Below are 24,185 nucleotides of genomic sequence, written 5' to 3' on the forward strand. Positions count from 1 at the left end.
TATATATACATACACACACACACACACACACACACACACACACACACACACACACACACACACACACAATTGTATATTTGTGATATTATCAATATTATATAAACCCTTCATAAACATTTACATTTTTTTAAACACATCTTTTTAGATTGTTGTAATTCAGCTTTGGAATTACAGTTTTAAAATAAATTAATGTATGTTCATGCAATATTTACATACGTGCGTATGTTTATAATAAAACATTCCATGATCTTAACTGCCATTTAAAAAACAATTGAGTCTGCAAGTGAAAACATTGACTTCTTTCTATTGTGTGTAATACCACTCAAATCCAGCAGAGGCGATGGTGTATTTCCACAGGTAAAGCGCTGAAAATAGAGCAGTAACCATTCCTCACATCCCTCCCTCCCCTTTCCTCTCTTCCTCCTACTTTCATCTCTATATCTGCAGTGGAAACCATGTGCTGTATGTATATATTTTTAACCTCTATGTTTCATAATTGTGTTCAAATAATTCCATGTGACGATGCACAATGCAAATAATAATTTTCTTAGTTTTAGCCTCTTGGCCTTGGTGGCAGTCACAGAGTGAACTTAAACATATAATTATAAAAATGTATGATAATTTCAGAGCAAAAACCTCAATTTATTATACACTCCTACTTGCACATACATCTGCGCATAGCTCTCTCTCTCTCTCTCCCTGTCTCTCTCTCTCTAACACTGCTATTGATACTGCATTGTCAGAGTTTAGAAAATCACTTGCGTCAGAGCTTCTTTCTGGCTATATAAGCTGCACTGACTGCGGTAGGAGCAGCAGATCAGTGTTTGAAGGCAGTTCGAGCTGACTGTGGTACCGAGAGGCACAGAGCAGCTTGTCCTTGGAGCCATGAGTGCCGTCGGGTTTGACCCCTACTTCTCGTCCTCGTACAAGCGCTGGTATGTGGAGAGCAGCCCCCGGGTCTCTCAGCGTGGCCGTTCTCGCACCACGTTCTCCACACATACCCCTTCTCTCTCCTCTCGCCTCCACTATGCCTCCCCCGGACGGAGCTCCGCCGGACTCCTGCTGAGCAGTGCTGGCCGCTCTGTGGAAATGGACATCAGCCACGCTGCCCAGGTAAGCTCCGAATTCCGGACAGTGCGAACTCAGGAGAAGGCCCAGATGCAAGAGCTCAATGACCGCTTTGCCGGTTACATTGAGCGTGTCCATGAACTAGAGCAGCAGAACCGTGCCCTGGAGACTGAGCTGCTAATGCTGAGGCAGAGGCACGTGGAGCCGTCCCGCCTGAGGGGCCTGTATGATCAGGAGGTCCGCTCTCTGAGGACCGCCGTCGAGGAGGCCCGCATGGAGAGGCAGGCCGCGCTGAGCCACCGTGAGAGCATGGAAGATGCCTTGAGGGGCCTGCAGGCCAGCTACGAGGAAGAGGTGGTTGCCCGGGAGGACAGCGAAGGCAGGCTTCTGGAGGCACGCAAGGAGGCCGACGACAGCACTCTGGCCCAGGTGGAGCTGGAGAAAAGGGTTGATCTATTGCTAAATGAGCTGGGGTTCCTGAAGAAGGTCCATGAGGGTGAGATCTCAGAGCTGCAGGCCCAGATTCAGTATGGAGCTCAGATCGCCGTCGAGGCGGAGACTGCCAAGCCCGATTTGTCCAGCGCCCTGCGGGACATCAGAGCCCAGTATGAGAAGCTGGCTGCCAAGAACATCCATTCAGCTGAAGAATGGTTCCGCGGGAAGATGGGCCACCTGACGGAGAGCGTGGCACACCACAGTGACGCAATGAGGAACTCCAAGGACGAAGCAGGAGAGTATCGCCGTCAGCTGCAGGCATGTGTCCTTGAGATCGATGCCTGCAAGGGCCTGAATGAGTCTCTGGAGAGGCAGCTCAGGGAGGTGGAGGACAAGCAGAGTTCAGAAGTTGCTGCCATGCAGGTTAGTACTAGAAACCTCTATTTGAGTTATCGTGTGCTCTCAAACCATAATTTTAACATTCATTAAAATGATCCTTTCCTGCAGGATACAATCAGTGATCTTGAGGATGAACTTCGTGCCACTAAGGGTGAAATGGCGAGATACCTTAAAGAGTATCAGGATCTTCTCAATGTCAAGATGGCCCTTGATATTGAGATAGCTGCTTACAGGTATGATTGCTAATATGACATCTGTCATTTCGATTCGTTTCGATTCTTCTGATTTGTCACATAATCTTTTGCAGGAAGTTGCTTGAGGGGGAGGAGTCTCGCTTCAATGTGGGTCTGGGAGGTATGGTCGGTGCTTACTCGGTCGGTCCTGTCTATTCCCGGCCCATGTTCTCAATGTCCAGCAGCATGAGCTCTGGAGCCCCCTACATGCTTAGTTCTCGCCTGGTCAGTGCCTCCCTCTCAGCTGATGAGGTCATCACATCCAGTCAAGCTCAAGAATCTGCAGCCAGTCCAACCCAGGAAGAAGAAGAAAAAGAAGAGGAGAAAGAGGAAGAAGAAAAGGAGGAAGTAGAGGAAGAGGAAGCAGAAGAGGAAACAAAGGAGGAAGTGGAAGAGGAAACAAAGGAGGAAGCGGAAGGTAAGATTCAGATGCAAGATCATTAATACAAATATTTTATTATTCTAAATGTTGACAGGAAGTGCATAACTAAATTACTGTTTTAAACAGGTGTTGAACAGGAAGAGGAAGGTGAAGCTGCAACAGAGGAAGAAGAAAAGGGGGATGAGGTAGAGGAAGAAAAGGAAGCTGCTAAAGGAGAAGAAGGTGACGAAAAAGAGGGAGACAGGGAAGAGGGTGAGCAGGAAGAGGGAGAGAAAGCTGTGGAGGAGGAAGTGGCTGCAGAGGAGGATACTGAGACAGAGAAAATTGAGGAGAAACCTGACACAAGTGCTGATAAGGCCACAGAGGAGACTGAGACAGACAAGGAAGACACTAAGGCAGAAAAAGACAAGGTAGAGAAGGAAAAAGCTGAGCCTAAGGCTGAAAAAGCCAAAGAGGAAGTAGAACCTGAACCAGCCAAAGAGAAAGCCAAAGAGAAAACTGAACCTGCACCTGAACCTGAGTCAAAGGATAAAGGCAAAGAAGAGCCTGAGAAACCAAAAGCAAAAGAAAAGGGAGAGTCAGAAAAGCCTAAGGTAAAAGATGAGGGTGAGAAAGGCAAGAGTGAGAAAAAGGAAAGTGTGAAGCAGGAAAAGGGAAAAGAGGAGAGTGAGAAACCCAAGGGAAAGAAGTAAGAATGTTGAATCTATAACAGCACAAATACCAGTAGCCTGACCTGCTTCTCTATAGTCTCCCTTCAGTCTGTTACTATACCAATGAAACTCAGAGCAAATTGCAATACAATGTTTGAAACTAAAGTCAACTTATCAGCTTTTAAAACTGGGATGATCTGCATACCTGAGTGAGTGTTTGTGAAGTAGATTCTATTTTTGAATGTAGCATCAGTCTTGAAATAGATTGCAATCTTTGCTGCCAGTGCAATAAAAACTTTCTTCTTGATGATCAAAATGTTTTGCTGATTTATTTCATTGGGTGTAATACATTTTTAATATTTTCCTTATGCAGAAGTACCCTGTCTGTTTAGTTTGCTGAATACCTATAGATTTTTCAAACATTTGTAAAAAAAAAAAAAAAAAAGTAGATGCAGAATACCTAATGTGGGAAAACTTCATAAACAAAAAAGATCTTTATTAAGATCTCTAATGTCTGTTTAGTTTAATGGATGCCTTTGCACAAAATTGCATGTGACATTAATTCAACCGTTCACTGCACTTGTACACACCTTCTTGTACACAATAGAAGGTTTCAAAAGTAGTACCTCTAAAAAAGTAAATACTTTAAAAGAGTGTTTTACGGAAAACGTTTGTACATAAACATGCACATAGATCAGGAGGAGATCAAATTAACAGTAAAAAGAAAACAATAGTGCATAGAAACTTGTCAAATGGGAACCTGGGATCTGTTTTGAAGACACCAAGTTCAATTTTGCAAGTCACAGTCATTAATTTCAGTTGAATTGAGCATTTTTCCTTTAAATTTAGTTTTACTTACTACAGTACATTAGACACAGTACAAAAACTACTGCAGTACTGGCAATTTGACCAACATTACTAGTGAACCGTTATAAATTATTGAAGTTCATAACTTGTACAGCACAAAACTTGAGGCACACATTTGAATGAGCCCTTAGCAGTATCAGGGAACTAAACCCTGAGCTGTTTTTATCAGTAGCACCTCATTGCAGTACACGAGATCCAGGAGGCAGAGTTGGATCCAGAGATAAGGGGTGGAGATGGGTAGGTTAAGGGGTGGGTTTAGGGATCAGGGGGTGGAGATGGGTAGGTTTAGGGGTGGGTTTAGGGATCAAGGGGTGGAGATGGGTAGGTTTAGGGTGTGTTTAGGGATCAAGGGGTGGAGATGGGTAGGTTTAGGGGTGGGTTTAGGGATCAAGGGGTGGAGATGGGTAGGTTTAGGGTGTGTTTAGGGATCAAGGGGTGGAGATGGGTAGGTTTAGGGGTGGGTTTAGGGATCAAGGGGTGGAGATGGGTAGGTTTAGGGGTGGGTTTAGGGATCAGGGGGTGGAGATGGGTAGGTTTAGGGGTGGGTTTAGGGATCAAGGAGTGGAGATGGGTAGGTGGGTTTGGGGATCAGGGGGTGGAGATGGGTAGGTTTAGGTACATGTAAGGTGGGAAGAGTTGCATCTGGATCCAACTCCTCCCCCTGGATTTTGTGTTCTGCAGTGAGGACCATCTCGTTTTTGTACATAATTCTGTAAAAGTTTTTGAATAGACAGAAGCACTTAGATTATAACAGTATTGTCACTTTTTTGAATGATATGCACCATATTTCATAATATGTTGTCCCAATTTTATATTAGTAATGCCTTGCACAGTCCAATATGTTGCATTGTGAGCAGTGTTGTAAGCAGTGTTACCCCTTAAAAAGTAACTAATTTCGTTAGTTACTTTTTAGAAAAGAATTGCGTTATTTAACTTTTGCATTACTTTTTTTTCACCTGGTCTCAGCTTGTCTTTTTAAAAGTTACTTTTTGGGTCAATGTAAAGGCCCTTTCACACCAAAATAAAATAATAAGCTGAAAGCTTTGCTTGAGCTGCGCCCTCTACTGTACAACCGTAAATTTGCATTTCCTTCAGCCTCAGAAGGAAATGCAAATTTACGGTTGTACAGTAGAGGGCGCAGCTCAAGCAAACCTTTCAGCTCTTTTACTAGTTTACTCCTATAATGCCTGATGAGTTTGGAGAACACCTGACAAGAGTATATATATAATATTTTATATTTAACTGTGGGCATTGGGTAGTTTTTATGATGGGTTCAGATGGGTTTGCTGCCAAAAAGCTCTTTTTTTAGTTTCAACTGACCATAGATCCGACAACTGTTCCGACAACTGAAAAGTTGTTTTTTGGATGAGCGAGGAGGATTTTTCTTGAAACCCTCCCAAACAACATGTGGCGATGTAGGGGGTGTTTGATTAAAAAAAACAACAATAATAATCCTTTTTTTATAATAATGATTCTTGAAGAGTCTTTGGTCACTCAACCTTTCCTCCGCAGTAAGACAATATGGACACACATCCTCTTCCTGGCAGATTCATAACATCTTTAGTTCATTGGAACTTGCCCTGATGGTCAAAATTGTCAATTCTTTAGGTATTTTCTTATAGCCACTTTCTATTTTGTGATGCTCAACAACCTTTTTCTCCACATCAGAACTATATTCTTTGGTTTTACTCATTGTGATGAATGATTAAGGGAATTTGGCCTTTGAGTTTCCTCAAAACTCAACTTTTGAGACAATTTCATGTTCCTAGTCACCCTGGTGTGCTAAAAAAGGTCAATATTAATGGTCAGAGATATTTTACTCATAAAAGATTATAGGGATGCCAATAATTGTGGCCATGTTTTGGAGAAAAATGTTTATTTTATAATGTGATTTTCTCCACACTTTCAATTTACTTTTATTTTATGAAAAATGAATGAAATATCAAAAGGTTAATCAACGCAGATTTATTTTTACAGCCATCTTTGATCATATTTACCAGGGGTAATATATATATGAAGAGTTCAGATGCAAAAGCCTCTAAGTGCCATTTGAAATTGTCTTCTAAAATGATCATTTTTATCAAGCTTATATATTCAATTCAGTAATTTCACTTAAATGACAATTAATAGGTAATCCTCATTGCAATTTCTTAAATATATAAGCTTGATAAAAATGATCTTAATAGAAGAAAATTTCAAATGGCACTTAGAGGCTTTTGCATCTGAACTCTTCATATATATACAGTATATATATATATATATATATATATATATATATATATATATATAATTTTTATACGATTTTATGGATTTCTTTTTCATTTACTTGCTGCCATGTTTATTTTCGAAGGCAATCACTCAGAACTTGCTGTGAATGTTGATAGTATTATTCTCTTACGAAGAATATGTAAACCATGTGCATTAAAAATGCATGCATGCCATATGCTTATACCACATGAGGAAAAAAGACAACAAATGTTTTGTTTTTTTTAATATGATGTTTATTGAGCAAATGCTGCTGAGAAATTCATTCAGATGAACAAAGACATGGGACGGCAAACGGTAGCACCTCATTAACGGTAAGTAGTAGAATTCAAGTCAATCCTATGCATACAAGAATGTATGTGCGCATTGACAGGTTTATTTTCAAATGCACTCATCAGGTAAACATAACTGACAACGGTAAAAAGCATGTTTAAGGCTAAGAGTTTCTTAGTTGCTTTATGTACTGAGTGTATATGACCGTGGGCTATTTTCACCATCGCCTTTGTCCATTTTTTGTATTTTTTTTTAATTTATTTTTTTAACATTTTTGGCTCAGTTGGTGTCCTCGCAATAATAATATTTATAAGGCTACTTTGTCAGAAGAACATATCTCTACGACCCTTGTTACCCTAACTTGAAGCAAATGTCATTCCCCACCACTCCGCGACTATTTTATATTAGGGTGGTTATTATTCTATCTCGAAGAACGAGGAGCGCGCTCCCCCTGAGCTGGCATGCAGACGGCACATTCAAGTGACCGTCCCCCTCCCCCAGGTATTGCAGTTTGAACAAAAGTGAAAGTGAGTCCCCGGCGTCCTGGACCACATATGCAGCAGAACCCATTTAAAGCCGTCACTCAACATGCATTTTTTTAGCTTGCCGCATCTTGTGGCTTCTCTCTATGCTTGTTTTTGTTTAGTGTGGTTAATGTAATTAGGTACATCTGTTGATCTTTATGATTTCTTGGTTATGTTCATTTTGTGTTGATTGCTTGAATGCCTCCTCCTACATTCCTCTTCAGTCGGCTATAGCTGTACGTTCGGGCCTAATCTGCTTCAGTGGACTTCACGGCCTTCTCCGGGGTTTTGGAGACCACTTTTTCCCCGACGCTCTCGTCCACCTCCTCTCCTTTCTCGGTGACGGTAACAGTTTTTGTGACTTGTTTGACTCCGCCTTCCCCAGTCGTGATGGTCTCCACCGTCTTGGTGATGACCACCCTCTGGCTCGATTCATCTTTGGTTGGGCTCTCATCCACTCCGTTGGAGACCACCTTATCGGACTCGTTCTTCTTGTCTTTCTTGGCCATGTCTCCATTCACGGTTGCCTCTTTCTGTTTGTCGTCAGGCTTTTTTTCTGGTTCACTCTTTTTCTCATCTGCTGGTTTTGGGGAATCTTTAGTTTCAGCTTTCGGTGGTTCTGACTTTGGCGCCTCTTTCTTGGGTGGTTCTTCCTTTGGTTCCTCTTTCTTAGGACTCTCAGTCTTGGGAGACTCACTTTTGGGGGCTTCCTTTTTTGGAGTCTCTGTCTTAGGTGTCTCCTTTGGGCTTTCGCTCTTTGGACTCTCACTCTTTGGAGATTCTGGTTTAGCCGTCTCCGTCTTGGTTTCTTTCACAGGTGCACTGTCTTTTTCAGATTTGGCCTCTTCTTTCTCCTCTTTTCCCTTCTTGTCTTCCTTTGCCGTTTCTGTTTTCTTAGGCTGCTCCTTTGCTTCGGCTTCTTTTTCATCCGTTGATCCTTTGTCGCTACCTGCATCTGCCTCATCTTTCTCATCACCCTCTTCTCCTTCTTCTTCTCCTCCGCTGGCCTCCTTCTCTTCTGCTTTCTCACTCTCAGGAGAGGCCTTTGCTTTGGGTGACTTAGTTTCTTCGGCTTCATCTTCTGCATCATCTTCTTTCTTGTCCTCCTCACCCTCCGTTCCCTCCTCTCCCTTCTCTTCCTCCTCATCAACCTTTCCAGCTTCTTCTTCTTGTTCTTCATCACCTCCTTCTTTCTCTCCTTCCTCTTCATCCTCAGCAGGGGCTCCAGAGGCTACTTTGGCTTGGGTTGAGGCAACCACTTCCTCCTCTCCTTCTTCCACCTCACCTTCACCTTCCTCTCCTTTCTCTCCTTCCTCATCGCCACCTTTTTCACCCTCAGCCTCTCCCTTCTCCTCTCCTTCATCTTCCTCTTTGGCAGCTGACAACTCCTCTGCCATCTCAGCCAAAGCCTCATCCATCTCAGACTTCTCATCCTTCACCCTCGTCTCCTCGATGATCTCCTCCACAAATTTGTGTTGCACTTTAAGTTTAGGCGGCTCACTTTTGACCTTGGAGCCTTTGGTGACGGTCTGGCGATATGGGAAAGTGCTAAAGTGGCTCTCCTCTCCTTCAAGAAGTTTTCTACATAAAAAAAGCGAAAAGCATAAAAGAAGGAGATACAATTGTGGTTTAGGCTATTATCTAAATTATACGGAAAATTTCTCTGAAATATTTTTTTTCTTCTACAATTCTACAATTTCTACTAAATTTGTCAATATGTTCTCATTTGCATGGTTTATAAATGAAATATTTAAGTAAAATTTAATATAATAATAATACATATTTATCAAAATTGTAAATAAATGATAAATATTGCTCGAAATATTTCCATTTATCAAATATGATATATTATATATCAATACATATTATCATAATTAATAATAAATTATATTGTATTATGAATATATTCATTTTAATAAGTACAAATAAATACTCATTTGCAAAATTGATCCTAATCTTACCTGTATGCTGCAATCTCAATATCTAGTGCCATTTTGACATTCAAGAGGTCCTGGTATTCACGAAGATGCCGTGCCATCTCCCATTTCGTGCTCTTGAGTTCATTTTCCAGCTGGTGGATGGTTTCCTGAATCAGACAAAATATTGTGACAGCTTAGTCAAATAAATCTATTGCTGAAGACTGGAAAAAAAAACTGTCATAGTCTCCAGTTTATGCATATTCTTCACATGCTCCAAGGAACTCTTTTCGGGTATGATGCTCATATTTTCTCTGCACAAATTAAATTAATTCACAGAATTACTGTATGGCTTCAAGGACAATCAGTAGGTGCATTGAGTTTATGTGCATGAGGTGATTCCAGGACACAGCCAATGAGCAAACCCTGCCTCTGCTCTGACTCAGCAAACATTGAGGACTGCATTGTGGGTGTCTGTCTCTCCTTAACCCTTTCTAACACCATTCCACTGCACCTATGATGTAATGAACCCATATACGCAAATCCTCTGGTGAATGTCCATTTCTCTGCTTTTCATACTGTACAGTAGTGAGCATGGAGGAAATAGCATTAAACAGTCTATGACTTGATTTTATTGAAGAGAGCTGCAACACATTTTAAAAGTCAAAGTGATTTATAAGGGACTACTGCAGCAAAGGCTGCAACAGTAGTCTAACGATAAGATTTTTAAATGACATATTCTAAAATCGAAGAACATTATTTTAAATTATCAACACACACAAAACACTATTACACTCTAAAAAATGCTGGGTTGTTTTAACCCAACTTTGGGTCAAATATGGACTAACCCAGCCGTTGGGTTAAATTTTTACATTACATTTTTAACCCAACATTTCGGGTTTGTCCATATTTGACCCAAAATTGGGTTAAAACAACCCAGCATTTTTTAGAGTGTAGATACCATAATGTTTTTCACCATAAAACAACGCACATTTGGAGGATCATACGCATATTAAGCTCCCTTTTAGTTGAAATGTCTAAATTAAAAGTTATGCTATAGAAATACCCAAGTGTAAAGCATATGTAGCCTACCTGAAGGCTGGAGAGGTCATTGTTGTGTCGGTCCTCTATGTCGTTCAGCTGCCTCTCCAGAGACTCTTTGGTTCCTCGGACAGACTCCAACTCGATGGTTTTGGACTGTAACTGGCGGCGATAATCTGCGATCTCGTCCCGTGCGGATTTGATGGCGCCTTTATTTTGCTCAGCGGCCTCTGTGAGTTTCGAGTAGCGGCACACGAACCAGTCTTCCACCTGCTGGAGGTTTTGCGTCGAGTGGCCCTCCAGCTGCGAGCGAATCTCACGCAGCGCGTCGGTGATATCCGTCTTCTGGTAGTCCCTCTTCTCCACGGTGATCTGTGACGCCTGCACTTGCGCTAACAGATCGCTGAGCTCCTCTTGGTGGTTGTTGCGAATAAACGCGATCTCGTCCTGCAGGGACTGCACTTTCTTCTCCAACTCTGCTTTGACGAGTGCTGAGTCGCCCATGTCCTTCTTCAGGGCACGGACGATCGCTTCCGTCTCTTCCCTGATGCGGGCTTCCTCGTCGAAGCGGTCCCTAAGGCGCTGGATGTCTACGTCAATGTGGTCGGTGTCCAGTTGGATCTGCGCCTTCTCGTTGTGGATCTGCTCCAGCATGGAGCGCAACTCCTGCAGCTCTTGGTCGTAAAGTTCGCCCAGCTGAGACTGCGACACCTGCTTCTGTCGCAGTGCCTGGATCTCCGCCTCGATCTGCTGGTTCTGCTGCTCCAGAAAGTGCACCTTGTCGATGTAGCCCGCGAAGCGGTCGTTGAGTCCCTGGAGTTGTTCCTTCTCATTTGAGCGCTTGTAGTCTCCATTGAGGATGGACGTCTGAGTGAAATCAAGGCTGTCAGTGGAGCTCAGAACCGTTGAGCCGTAAGCTCGCGCCACCGGGACGTTGAAGCTTCTCTTGTAGGAAGAAGAACTCGGGCTTGCCCTCGACCAGGTCTGGGAGCGGAACCCGCTAGAGGGGCTCGAATAGCTCGTCCTGGTGTCCATCACCCTCCGGTAGGGACTCCCTATAGTGTCTATCGAATAACTCATCCGGACGGACGGGGTGTGGACGTGCAGATGAACAGAAGAGTGAGGTAAAGTAGTGAGAGGTGTGGGGTAGCCTATGTGGCTCGTTCAGCGCTGGATAGCAGCTCTACCTGCCTTTATATAGCCGAGGAACTGTTGCGAAGAAACTCAGGCTTCTTTTGACTGGACCATTGATCCGACGATGTGGGAGGGTCCTGTTTGCTATACTCTTATCTGTATCAGTATTTCAGATTCCTATTCACTCAAAACGAGTGCTTGGGTGGCTAATGATCTATAAAAATAACTTTCAAAAATATTTTCTGTTTGAAGGTTTCTAAAAAAAAAAAATACTTTTAAAGACTTTTTAAACAGGACACGATTTGTGATTTTCATATAGGCCATAAACTATGAGTATTCCCGCATCTCTGTTCGCTATCGTGCACATTTAGCCCACTAAACGTTTGCGGTCATAATTTAAAATGTAAAAACTCAATTGAAATTTTATAGCTATAGGTGTATAGACCTTTTTGTGTAAAAATAAATACATTTTATGCTCATTTTTAAGACGGTCCCTATAACCAACATTTTCTGTAAAAAAAGCACCCTCCAAAAAATTGCACCCTGAGTGGTTGTAAAAAGTTTTAATTTCTTACAGAATATAATATACGTTGGTTGCGGTAGAATTACAATATGATATCACACGTCTTAGGCTATTTATTATGATGTTATAGGACTACAGAGTCTGATCACGCAGCCCAATCACTGACTGAGCGTCCACAGTCAGCACCAAGGACAGCGGCCAGTTTCTCAGACACATTCAAGGGCATTTAGCTGTAGTGCTAAGTCAACAATGAAATTACTATTTTCGGTAGCGCTTTATTTTTAAGGTGATGTATTTGCACATGTTGCATAACAGTAAATTATGCATAATTTTAAGTAACTAACTCTAGTTACATATTATAGTAATATTATGGTAAGCACACACTGTCACTTTAAAGTAAAGTGTAACCCTATTTCCTTTTGAAAATGTGCATTGATGCATTTATTGATTTCTTAAATGAGAAACACTGAGCAGACATGTGCCTGGTAAAATAGGCAACAGTTTGCATGGCTATCTATTTATTTTATAGGTTATCTATTTATAACCTACTGTAAAATTTGTAATCACAACATATTTTCTTTTGTCAAATCAACTTAAATAATTCATTTAGTTGAGATAACTTATTATTTTGAGTTTCTGATGATTAAATTAACCTCATTTATTGTATTAACTCACTTTTTCCAGTTCAATCAACTAAAAATTTTAAGTCAGCCAGGTTACTTACTTTTTTAAGTTAAACCAACAATATTTTTTTACAGTGCATGTACTTTTATTGTGTCATCCTTGAAGTTAGGAAGCACCGCTATACTCTGCTGCTAAACATTATTTGCTGCAAATTAGTGCAAATCTGAGTTTGGCATTTTGTGCTGGTTGACGAATTACTTATTTTTTATTAACCAGAATCCTGCCGTTTTCAAATAGACATATGCGAGTCATGCATTGGTCTGGGATGTGTCAGATAGTGCATGGGTTCCTCTAACAGAACACCTGCTGCTATTTGCTTCACATGGAAACTAGGATTTGAATTTAGAGTAATCTGAAGGAGATATGATGCATCAGCCTGTCTGACCTCCCTCTTTCTAATGAAACCTGAGAAAAATGAGCAGAAGGGCTGTCAACAGGCTCAGCATGCCAAAAATGTGCATAATTTTTTTAGCAACATTTTAGAGTTTCACTATCTGTGTAAGCAAACGTTTTAAAGATATTTCAGTTAAGAAAACGCAACCCGAGAGTGTTTAGATGGTAATTGATTGATCCAAAACTGCAGTCGCCATAGATAATTCAACCAAAGTGCTTCATTCGGAGATACACAGTGCTGAAAGTCACTCTGACCTTATACAGACATCTAGCAGCATCTGCTAATTTCCAATAGCCTATTTTCTATTGCTCAGCAAAGTTTAATCATATCACTAGAAATTCAAAATGATTCATTCATGTTCCAAAGCCATTCCTATTAAACCAAGAGAGGACGATGAATTTGTCCCTTTGAGAGGACTAAAATTAGACATTTCCAATGAATTATATCCCTATTTGCTTTGTCATTGGATTCACTGTGTCTGAGCACTGAAGCCAGATTTAGCCAGCGTGCAATCATGCAGAGAAGCAGAAGAAGAGCTCCTGAACTCAATGACCTTATGTCTCTACTGCCCACTCTGCATGTCCAGCCCTGAGAAAAGACCATCCATTTTAAATGTGCAAATCATCCCTGAGGAGCAGGGCGCCTGTCGCTCAAGGTGCTTTTGTGGCCATGCAGAGCAGGGCAGTTTAAAATTCAATGCAGGCCATCAGTAATGCTGCAGAGCACGCCCTTACAGTACCAGCCCACTGTGATGATGTATTATTAGAGATCCAGCTATAATGTGACGATATTACGGGCAGTGAACTCAGAATCAGTATGGCGTGATGATGAGGCACGTACGCAGTCTGTGATTTATTAATAAAGAATGATGTGGCGCATTAATGGAGGCAGACGCTCATGTAAGTGACTTTCACAAGAAAACGTCTGCCTAGAACAGAAACGTAACAATTCTTATGGGATCTTTTAATAGTTGTCATATGAATAAAGCATTGTTTGGTGAAAAACAAAAAGTGCATACAAACGGGTTGCAAAAAATGTGGGTTGCAAGATAAGCTCTGGTACAAATGCAGTGTAGCAGTGCAGGAAGGCTTGATGCTGATTTAATTCTCTGGAGGATGCTGTTGTTAAATCAGCCCTGAAGGGATTCTTTTGCTCGTTTCTCCTCTCCCGATGAGACCGGATGACTCAGCAGTAACCTGTAGACAATGTGAGAAGTGCATTATATCTACATTGATCTGCGTAATTTGTGATTCATTTAAGGTTTCACCTAACTTCAACTAAACATTTTCCATTCCATTCCTTGCCCTCGCAGTGTGTTTTTCTGCCTGCAATGTTTTATTCATGACCGAGGGGAGAGTTAGAGAATGGGTTAATGCGTGTGTGTTTGCAGGTAGGAGTTAGAGAGACCCCTTCTGGTCTCTTTTTTAGCTGTGATTTATGGCCGTATTTTTATCATCGCCCCCAAGGTGATTAGCAGAACGAAGATGTCGGGAGTCAGCATATTGACGTGGAAGCAGAGAGCAGCGTCATATGAGCAGAGAGCCTTAAAGGTCCATGTCATGGACAAAATCCAACCTCATTAGACACTCTTACAACATCTGTATAGACTCATGCAATCAATGCACTTAATGCGTTGGAGTAAGTAAAAAAACCAAACATGCTTCAACATCCTATCTCCATATACTCTGCAAGAGAAAAACTGCAGTAGATGTTATAAGGATCATGAGTAATATGCTTTAAATAAATGAGCCTGAGAATAGCATAATATCAAATGCATTACCGTTTATAGATTTATTTGAATAAAAATTAATACCTTTCTTCAGCAATAAAGGATGCATTAAACTGATCAAAAGTAAATGTAAATGCATTAAGAATAGGAAAATATTTGAGGGTACAGCCATTTGTAGTTGAAACCATAGTGCACTCAAATAGCCCAATAAAGCACAGCAATACCATTTTTAATTGATTAATACTGATTGTTTAATTGAGGATTATACATAGTTTTTATGACAGAGTTCAAGATAAATCTTTTCATTACTATTTGAGCTGCTAGTTTGCTAAGTTTCAAAAGATTATTAAATAGCAAGAACAAATTTCACGGAAGTGGCAGCCTTTCCGGCACACAGTATCCGAATATGCTCACTCGTTTTCATTCACTCCTTCATGTAAACTATATTAGTGGAATAGTGAATTAGGGCATAGGGCCATAAACTGGGAATTTCCGGAGCGCTTCAACTTGTGACTGCTGTAACACCAGAATGCTGCAGATTCATAAGGATAAATAAGGAGGCTAACACTCACAGGTTATTTTTTGTGTTTTTAAAGCAACACCAAGTAACTTTTCCTCTGTGGTCACCCTACAGGTTGGACACGGAATTGTCCATGACCGCTGTCGTAAATAAGTTAGCCTACCGCAGCCTACTGTCGCACGCACAAATTAATGACTATTGTAACGCTTGACGTAAAGCCAAATTTGTAGTTTTCTTATGTATTATTAGAACTACAGAAACGCGTCTCGATCTGGCAGTCTTACATAGCGTGGTTATAGCAGATAAAGGACCGCAAAGCGAATCCAGAAGTGCCTTTCACCCTGTTACGACTTAATGAACCACTGAAACGATTACTTCGATTAATCGATTAAACGATTAATCTTTCACTAATTGATTACTTAGTGTTGCTTTAAACAAACCAAAAAACATATATTTACATTTATTCCAAAATAATAACTAAAGGCAGTAAAAAAATATATTTATTTAAATATGGTTTTGTTCTTTTTAATAGTCAAATTATTTTCTCTCTCTCTCTCTCTCTCTCTCTCTCACACACACATACACACACACACACACACACACACACACACTTTATCTTGCACTAAGCCAAACAGATTAGATCTGCTTGCTCAAGATTCCCAGGAGGGTTTTTTTTTTATTGGGCAAAAATGATGACAGGAGAAACTGTGTTCATTTAGCTCACCCCCAGGAATGCGAATGACTAGTTGTTGAACGCACTCCCTCACCCCATGCATCCAATGGATGAGTAGCTCAAATCCACTATCTCTGCATTTTAAAGGTAATGCAGGACCCTGGACACCAGTGAATGATTGAAAAACTATAGATTGCTTTAGTCTTGCGTTTTAAAGTGTCTTTTTGAGTCGACTGTCATCTTTGCTTTTACAGCATATGTCTACAAATAGGAAAGGGAGGGGTTAAAATGAACTTTTCAAATTTCAAATCAATTTTAGATTTTGTTTTTATTTACATTACTGTTCAAAACATTGGGGTCGACGAAATTTTATACGATAAGTTTCTTGTGCTCACTGTGGCTGCTTTTATTTGATCAAAAATACAGTAATATTTTATGAATTTCAATTTAAAACAACTATTTTATATTTTAATTTAAAATGTAATTTATTCTTGTTGAATTCCAGTATTTCAGTATTTGCTTTCTCATATTCACATCTTTAATTTTACAACAATTTATAAATCTGAGAGATTGGATTGTGCCTGTGTTTTACGGTTGCTAAATCTTACAGGGGGGGATGTAGGCTGAGTCACATCTCCCTCTCGGGACATCATCAGGTTGGAGGATGTGATGTGATGATGTCATAGAGAAAGCTTCGTGTGGATAGAAAAGGGAGGGGTTGCCAATACGCAGTTTATCTGCAATGCATCAGCAGCTTCCTCTTGCATTTTCCTTCTCCCCTTCCCCTCTTTCTGATTATCATACCTAAACTATTGATAATGCAACGAATTGCAATGTTACAATTAACATCCTTGAAATGCAGCATATTTGTGTCACATCAGCAATTTTTTTTGGCATTTTTTTTTTTGTGTCCCTAAGTTAGACTGCTTTGTGGGCGGATCTCTCCATCATGTGGTCTAACACTAACCAATCCAAAATTGAGTCCTTCATCAGGTGAAAGCATTCAAGGAGTGTCATGGCATCACTGATGTCTATCTCGACAAATTGTCCCTCTCAGGGGAGAGGAAAGGAGATTGCTTACCCTTCATAGATCAGATTAGCCAACAAAAGATGACTTTCAGCAGAAAAGGAGCAGGATACATGCATGCACACACACTTGCATGGACTCGCAAGCTCTCGCTAAGTCTATTGCATCGCTGTGATGTATACGCAGCCATCCAAATGTTTCTATTACTGTGTTGTTAATGATTGCACCAAACATTTTCATCACCTTTCTAATATGACTCTAGTTTACGTAGCTAAATGTATACACTGATCAGTCATCATGTCAAAAGACTGTGGAACGCTTGCTTTACTTTTTGACAAAATGATTTCACCGAGCAGACTGAAACAAATGATAGCCAGAGGTGGACAGTAACAAAGTACATTTACTTGAGTACTGTACTTCAGCACACTTTTTGAGTATCTGTACTTTATTTGAGTATTATTTTTTCTGGAAACATTTACTGTAACTTCACTGCATTTGAATGACAAAGTCGTACTTTTTACTCCATAACGTCAGTCAGGGGATGGTTTTGGTTGCATTTTGGGTGGAAATGAAAAGGTTGAAAGTCAGTCTGACATTGGATTCTTGACATCAATCTGATTTTCAACGTTGGGTTTGGTCTTCCAAATGCCAATTCTGTCATTGTTTTGGAGCACACTAGATTATATATAACAGTAAGGCTAACATATTCATACTAAAAGCCAAAAAACTTTTCATAGAGATTCAATCCCACTACTAGAACTGTGTTCTAGAAATCAATTTGATATTGATATGAGGGAATAGGGGGCGATTTCGGACACAACCAATATTCCGATTAACGTAAAAAAACAACAACTATATATTACATGTTCTGATACACATGCACTTTTACACTGCCTAATTTCAGGGCACAGAAATGTAACCCTGCAGCTTTAAAGGACCATGTAATTGATTCAACACCTCATCTACAACTGCAACTATGCCATAATAAAATGCTGAAGAAGAGCTGAACATGTTCGTTTCTGATTTTTCGGTGTCAGGCTACTATTCAATGTAACTGTAATATGAGGCCATGTTTTTATTTATTTTGAATCAAATAACCCATGAAATAGTGTAATTAGAGAAGGTCCACAGATAGCAAGTATTTCACCTACTTGTCAGAGCTGCTATACCAGGATCAAGTTCAATACACTTGTCCTAGCAGACAGTCAACGACAAGCTCCCTACTGATGCCTAGAAATGCTGCTCGTCCACTCCAGCTGACCACCACATCATGTGTTGACATTCTTGGGCCTCACTCACTTTTCAGATACCAAATTGCTTCTAATACGATTCATAATTAATATACTGAGAAAATATGAACTATTGATTAAACAATATAGTCAATTTGTTCAACTCATTAGTAAACCACAAAGGAAGGCATAATAAAATAGTGGGGACCATAAATCTCTCACTCTTTTGTTTTAAATGACTGCAAGCAGACTTAAATATATGTGAGGTTAAAGCAGGTAATCACTGTTTATATATTTTTTAAAAATGTTTTATCCAAACAATAAAACATAAGATAATTGATCCTTTAGCCTTAAACCAAATGCATATACATTATTCTTTATACCACAATCATTTACATCCATATTCATAAAAGACTCCATATACTTCTCCTGTGCAATCTTAGATTGTAGCCTAAAACAATATTCTGAATTGTTCACTAATTCAGTTATAAAATATTCAATCCAGAGCATAAGCCTGAGACATGTCCAATATTTTACATTCTGAAGCTATAGCATGCTAAATCATGTTAATAAGCAGAAATGGTAGCAAATGAGCAAGGCCATTTGAAGGAATTCGGGGGCCCCAAGCAAAATAGACATGAAGGAAATTGTTTTTTTACAGATGAGCACGGAGCAGAGCTTGCACATCGACTGTCTAGAAATGAAAGCTGTTGGTTTGGCCCTGAAAACATTCCTGTCAAACCTCAGGGGTCACCACGTATCAGTCCGCACAGACACCATGTCAGTAATAGTGGCCTACATAAATTACCAGGGGGGCTTCAGGTCAAGAGACCTGCATGCTACATGCTACATTATATTTATTCATTTAGCTGACACTTTTATCCAAAGCGACTTACAATTGCTATATATGTCAGAGGTCGCACGCCTCTGGAGCAACTAGGGGTTAAGTGACTTGCTCAGGGACACATTGGTGTCTCACAGTGGATTTGAACCCGGGTTTCTCACACCAAAGGCATGTGTCTTATCCATCACCACCCACGCTATGGCGAGCAATCTCCTTTTATGGGCGCAGAGTCGCAGACCAATTTTAGCTCATTGAGAGGGGAGGACCCCGGCTCGGCGCCTCTATGCTTCGAAATGTGTTTTTTTTTTCGAGTTGGTGCTCAAAAAACCATGTAGACCCAGAGTCATGTGAAATATCAGTGGTTCTTATATTGCCTTTTTTGGGGCCACTGTATTGTGCTGCATTTTATTGCACTGCATTGCTATAGTAGGCTACTGTGCAGTTTTATGATGTCCTGGATTGTATTGAGCTGATGTGTTGAGAGACACTTTCTCTGTATTATATTGCGCTGTGCTATACCATCCTGTGCTTGACTCTGCTGTGCTGTTTTCAGGCTCTTGTAAGGGCTCTTTGCCTGCTTGCAACTTCTAACAGTAGACAACAGAACAGACAGTTTCTGAACAGACATGTTCCTTACAGTAATTTGCTCTTGTCTCTGCTAGAGCCAATTAGACAAGTTTATACAGACAAGCTTAATGTGCCAGGGGTTTCTGAAATGCACTTGGTTTTCTTCAACTGCCTCTGCAGGATCATCAACTTTTCTTGGCTGCCTCTTTTACATAAAAAACATGTCAGAATTGAAAACATACTCATATCCATGAAAGAAATATTATTTTGCAGTATTTTCATTTGGCAGAAATATAATTTTGCAGCAGGAAAAAAAATGAGATCACTGCAGAAACAGCCGAGGGTGGAGACAAGAGACACTGATTTTTCCATATTTTTTTTCCTATAGGTTGATGCCACTGGATGGTTAATGCACAGACTTTCAGATATTTAGATTCTCTGTCTTCTTCCTTTAGGAGCAGTATCTGATATTGATTCAAAAGCTAATGCAATGCTGTCTCACCTCGCGGGGTGAGGGAGATATATGGATGTGATTAGTTTTATGGCAGACAAGGGCAGCCAGCCTGTCTCACTGCAGCCCTGAGTCACACCCAGAAACCCTGCCCGGCCCACAGCAATATGCAGCTTGAACAAATCGAATCAGAGAAACACAATATGATATAATGGCATGTGAGCAATGTTGCAACAATGAACCACAGATAAACTATCTATTTTTACACTGTAAAAATGAATATGCTTTATCTAATCAATAAAATTGTGGCAACAAATTACAAGCAATATTATTTATTAAATTGAACAAATTAGAATTGAGTAATCAAATTAATATTCTAATTAATTCTGATTTGTACAATTTAATTAATAATATTGCTTGTAATATGTTGCCACAATTTTATTGATTAGATAAAGCATATTAGTTTTTTCAGTATATTTACATAGATAGATCTATCTAATCTAATCAACAAACACATTTCACAGACAAATAATGTTTAATAAACAATTAATATAAATTGACACATTTATATAAAAAGTAATATTAAATAATTTAATATGAGTAAATTATTATTTATAGTATACTTTAGTCATTCCTAAAAAAAAAGAAAGAAATGACTAAGAATCATGCCACTGAAGACTGTAATAATGGCTGGTGAAAATTCAGCTTTGCCCATTCTCCTCTGACCTCTAGCATCAACAAGGCATTTTCGCCCACATGACTGCCGCATACTGGATGATTTTCCCTTTTCACACCATTCTTTGTAAACCCTAGAAATGGTTGTGCGTGAAAATCCCAGTAATTGAGCAGATTGTGGCACCTTCTGGCACCAACAACCACGCTACGCTCAAAATTGCTTAAACCTTTCTTTCCCATTCTGACATTCAGTTTGGAGTTCAGGAGATTGTCTTGACCAGGACCATACCCCTATGCATTAAAGCAACTGCCATGTGATTGATTGATTGATTAGATAATTGCATTAATCAGAAATTGAACAGGTGTTCCTAATAATCATTTAGGTGAGCGAGAAACGTGAGCGCCGTCATCTTAATATTATCTTTGAACGTCCGGTTCTGTATATTTATGGCATCACTGTCGAGGAGTAATTAGGTGGTGAAGTGGATTTACTTAGGCCCTATTGTAGAGTTAACAAAAGTCATCATGAGCATTGTAATGTTTATCATAAGCATTCTAAATCAGAAGTCTTAACAAATGTCGAACGGGAATTTTTTTTACGAGCAGCAGTTCATTCAACCTATGCAAGATCGCTGTGAAAATGCCGACCGGAAGTCAAGACAACGAGCGCAACGCTGAAAAGGGAAGGGGGCTACATAAGGTCTATATCATTTAAAATATTAATTATACTGTTATATAGTGTTTGATTGTGTTAAAATGCATTCTAAATAAACATGAAAATGTAGTAAAGTGAATTATTCCCTGCATAGGGACCCTGTGAACGGGAACACATGCTAAGGTTTGTGCTGCTGTGTTAGCTCTGGACTGGGCCGGTCCGGGCTGAGGGAAATGTGCTGCGTCCGCAGGCCCGCTAGCTGATATCTGATGTGAGATGGAGGTGTAATTGATAATGGTGCAGCCTCTTTTCTGCACTGCAGAGCTGCTGTACTTCCTGTTCATCTGAGCGTGTGTTTGTGTGTGCGAGTGAGAGTTTGTTTTGGTGGTGCTATATTACATTCAGCTAGAGAGAGATAATATGCTGCCCTCTGTTGGACAGAGGGAACACAGGGCACTATGTAGTGCTGACTTGCAGATTTGAAAAATTCTGCTGAGACAGCAGAGGAGGAAGGTATACTGGCTACATCCACTAAGTTGTTTCTCAATACATAGATGCATTTTTGTCATAAGAGCCATATTGTGTTATACGTGGACAATGAGTTGATATGAGGTGACCTTGGGAAAATGCATGCTGGGTAAGAATGGACTGGGGGGAGGAATATTGTCTAGTGAAAACATGAGAAACTGAGAGGAAATGGGTGGGAGAGGCAGAAAAAAATAAAAGAGAGGATAAGAAACAAGTATTGAGTAACTAATTATTAAGCAACCCTTGTGTCATTCAATCTCCTTGCTTTTGTACTCAGTATAGAGGTTGGCTGTGTGTGTGTGTGCATATGTGTGTAACCATTTATTTTTTATAAATATCATCAATAAATAATAATACAATAGTATACAATTATTATTATTATTATTTAGTGTTTTGAGCAAATTTTGTCAAAAATATTCACTAAATATTTTTTTTAAATATTTAGCACCACTACAATGTCCCAAGGACTTTACCCTACAGAAATATAAAATAATTTTAATAACCACAAGACTTCATCTAACGATGTCCAAAAGTCTGAGACTTTTTTACTATGTTTAAGTTTTAATTTGAATAATTTAAGTTTTCGAATCAAACTTATTCTAAAATCATGACAAAAAACGTGTAATGAAAGGCAAAAAGTTAAGTGAATTTCACAATTTCTCAATATTTGTTTTGCTTTTAATGACAGCGGCACTTAAGCAGGGTTGAGTAAAACGTGCAATGTCTTCCAGCATGATTTGAGAATGATGCAATGACCATCATGAGTTTCAATAGACGAACATCTGACAGTGAAATGAAGTTACAATGTCAATGTCACTACTTATATCAGGTGTGGGTTAAGAAATGTGAGGACTTTAAAAGGACTTTATTTGATCAAAAAAAAAAAAATAGAACACAACTGAAACCTCCCCAATAGGGAGAAAACCCAGTCCAGGGCAGCAGGACTGGAGCAAGGCACGACAAACAAGACTAGGCCGAAGTGTCAGGATCCAGACACGACGCCTCGAACACACAAAACACAGACATGAGAGCACAAGGCAGAACAACCCCAAAGCTCACTGAAACACAAGATCAACACATTACTGTCAGGATCCCAAACTAAGATCAACCTGACAAATTATTAACTTATTGTTAATAATCTTAGAACTTTCCATTTCTTCTCAGGTTTAGATATTCTGACTTTAAGCCTCATATTGCATCACAAAAGAAACGTAACAATATAAATAGGTGCTTCATTCTAAGGAGGAGGTTTTTTTTAACTGTGAAAACTTTTTCTCTTTCATCCCACGTAGTTCATCTGCTGTTTAATTCCCTCTACACTGCTTTTAGATCAAAGACTTGGGAGGATCACAGGCCATGGACCTTCTCTCTCTCAATAGACATCTGAGCGTTGTGTTCCTCCTCTGGATGTGTTTCACTCTCAGTATCGTATATATAAGGAGGACTGTGCGTGTCATGGCGCATTCGGCTGAATATCATGAGATCGGCCCAAGTCCTTGACGAAAAGTCCTTTCCGGATGTCCCCAAGCATTTCTTGCAGTGTGATGAACGCAGGCCTCTGATCTCTGCAGATTCCTATAAATATTTAAAACTCTGAATGCAGCTTTTAGTAATCGAGATACGCAAAGCTTCCTTTTCCCCTCACCAAACACCTGTGCTGAAAAAAAAAAGTGTTGCAGAAAATCTCATGCTGCATACAGTTTAGAAACAGTAGGTAAACATGTACTAAACATAAAAATCTTTTTTTAAATATTACAACTATTACTAAATTATACAATATTTTCTTTTAATGCCATGATAACTGTTGTTTATTTGCGGAATTTTCAATAATAATATTAAAAATAACATGAAAAATATATCAATAATATTTTTCTGACATAATCTGAGACAGTTCTTTTATTAACAGCTATAAGTTGTATACATCTTTCTGATTGAGTATTTATTTGTTTGTTTGTTTATTTTAATTTTAATGCTTATAATTTATTCTTCAATGCCATGCCAATTGTTGTGTATGCAATTTCATAGTGTTCCACTGAGACCATCATCTGTAGTGTTTCAGCACAGTTTTGAGTGTTATACAAGCTATTTTTAAATGTAAGCTATTATAATATATCATTTATTTACTCATATTAATTTATGTAATTTTTTGTAATTAATGATTCTTAAATACCATGCTAAATCTTTTTTTGATTACGCAAATTATGCAATTTCCAATAATAAACAATTTATGATGACATTATAGCGTCAATCTGACTCATTGTTTCCCATTGTAAAGTTAATTTCATTTTATTTAGGCTATTACACACTTGTCCCATATATGTTCAGGCATGGTTAACTGATAGCACAACGGTGAAAATCATCAATAAGCAATTACATGCTCATTAGCTGTTGACTTAAAGATGTCAGTTCCAGTCTTTTCACAGCAGTAGTGAAGAGTTTATCCAACCTCTTTCTATCTCTCTTTCCCTCTGACATTCAATCCTTCCTGTTTCATCTCCT

At 39.5% G+C, this 24,185-nt stretch overlaps 2 protein-coding genes across 2 annotated transcripts; one reads left to right on the top strand and one right to left on the bottom strand.

Moving 5' to 3' along the window:
- The first annotated feature begins 800 nt into the window (after positions 1 to 800).
- On the top strand, positions 801 to 3,473 carry nefla (neurofilament light chain a). The gene is made up of 4 exons (XM_039687926.2): positions 801 to 1,926; positions 2,011 to 2,135; positions 2,210 to 2,553; positions 2,644 to 3,473. The coding sequence occupies exons 1-4, from the start codon at positions 886 to 888 to the stop codon at positions 3,207 to 3,209; spliced, it is 2,076 nt and encodes a 691-aa protein (XP_039543860.2). The 5' UTR covers positions 801 to 885; the 3' UTR covers positions 3,210 to 3,473.
- A 3,039-nt stretch (positions 3,474 to 6,512) lies between these two features.
- nefma (neurofilament medium chain a) lies at positions 6,513 to 11,230 on the bottom strand. The gene is made up of 3 exons (XM_039688372.2): positions 10,105 to 11,230; positions 9,058 to 9,182; positions 6,513 to 8,677 (listed from the first exon to the last, which is right to left on the bottom strand). The coding sequence occupies exons 1-3, from the start codon at positions 11,131 to 11,133 to the stop codon at positions 7,345 to 7,347; spliced, it is 2,487 nt and encodes an 828-aa protein (XP_039544306.2). The 5' UTR covers positions 11,134 to 11,230; the 3' UTR covers positions 6,513 to 7,344.
- Positions 11,231 to 24,185: the final 12,955 nt, after the last annotated feature.

The sequence above is a fragment of the Pimephales promelas genome, chromosome 19, assembly GCF_988280905.1.
Source record: "Pimephales promelas chromosome 19, fPimPro1.hap1.1, whole genome shotgun sequence".
NCBI lineage: Eukaryota > Metazoa > Chordata > Actinopteri > Cypriniformes > Leuciscidae > Pimephales > Pimephales promelas.

Bases quoted from the DNA above. Each gene is read 5' to 3' on its own strand.
- nefla (XM_039687926.2), top strand. From the start codon at position 886: ATGAGTGCCGTCGGGTTTGACCCCTACTTCTCGTCCTCGTACAAGCGC. The intron at 1,927-2,010 runs GTTAGTACTAGA...CCTTTCCTGCAG, and splicing joins CAGAAGTTGCTGCCATGCAG to GATACAATCAGTGATCTTGA. The intron at 2,554-2,643 runs GTAAGATTCAGA...TGTTTTAAACAG, and splicing joins AACAAAGGAGGAAGCGGAAG to GTGTTGAACAGGAAGAGGAA.
- nefma (XM_039688372.2), bottom strand. From the start codon at position 11,133: ATGAGTTATTCGATAGACACTATAGGGAGTCCCTACCGGAGGGTGATG. The intron at 9,183-10,104 runs GTAGGCTACATA...TGTCTGATTCAG, and splicing joins ATGACCTCTCCAGCCTTCAG to GAAACCATCCACCAGCTGGA. The intron at 8,678-9,057 runs GTAAGATTAGGA...TTTTTTATGTAG, and splicing joins ATTGAGATTGCAGCATACAG to AAAACTTCTTGAAGGAGAGG.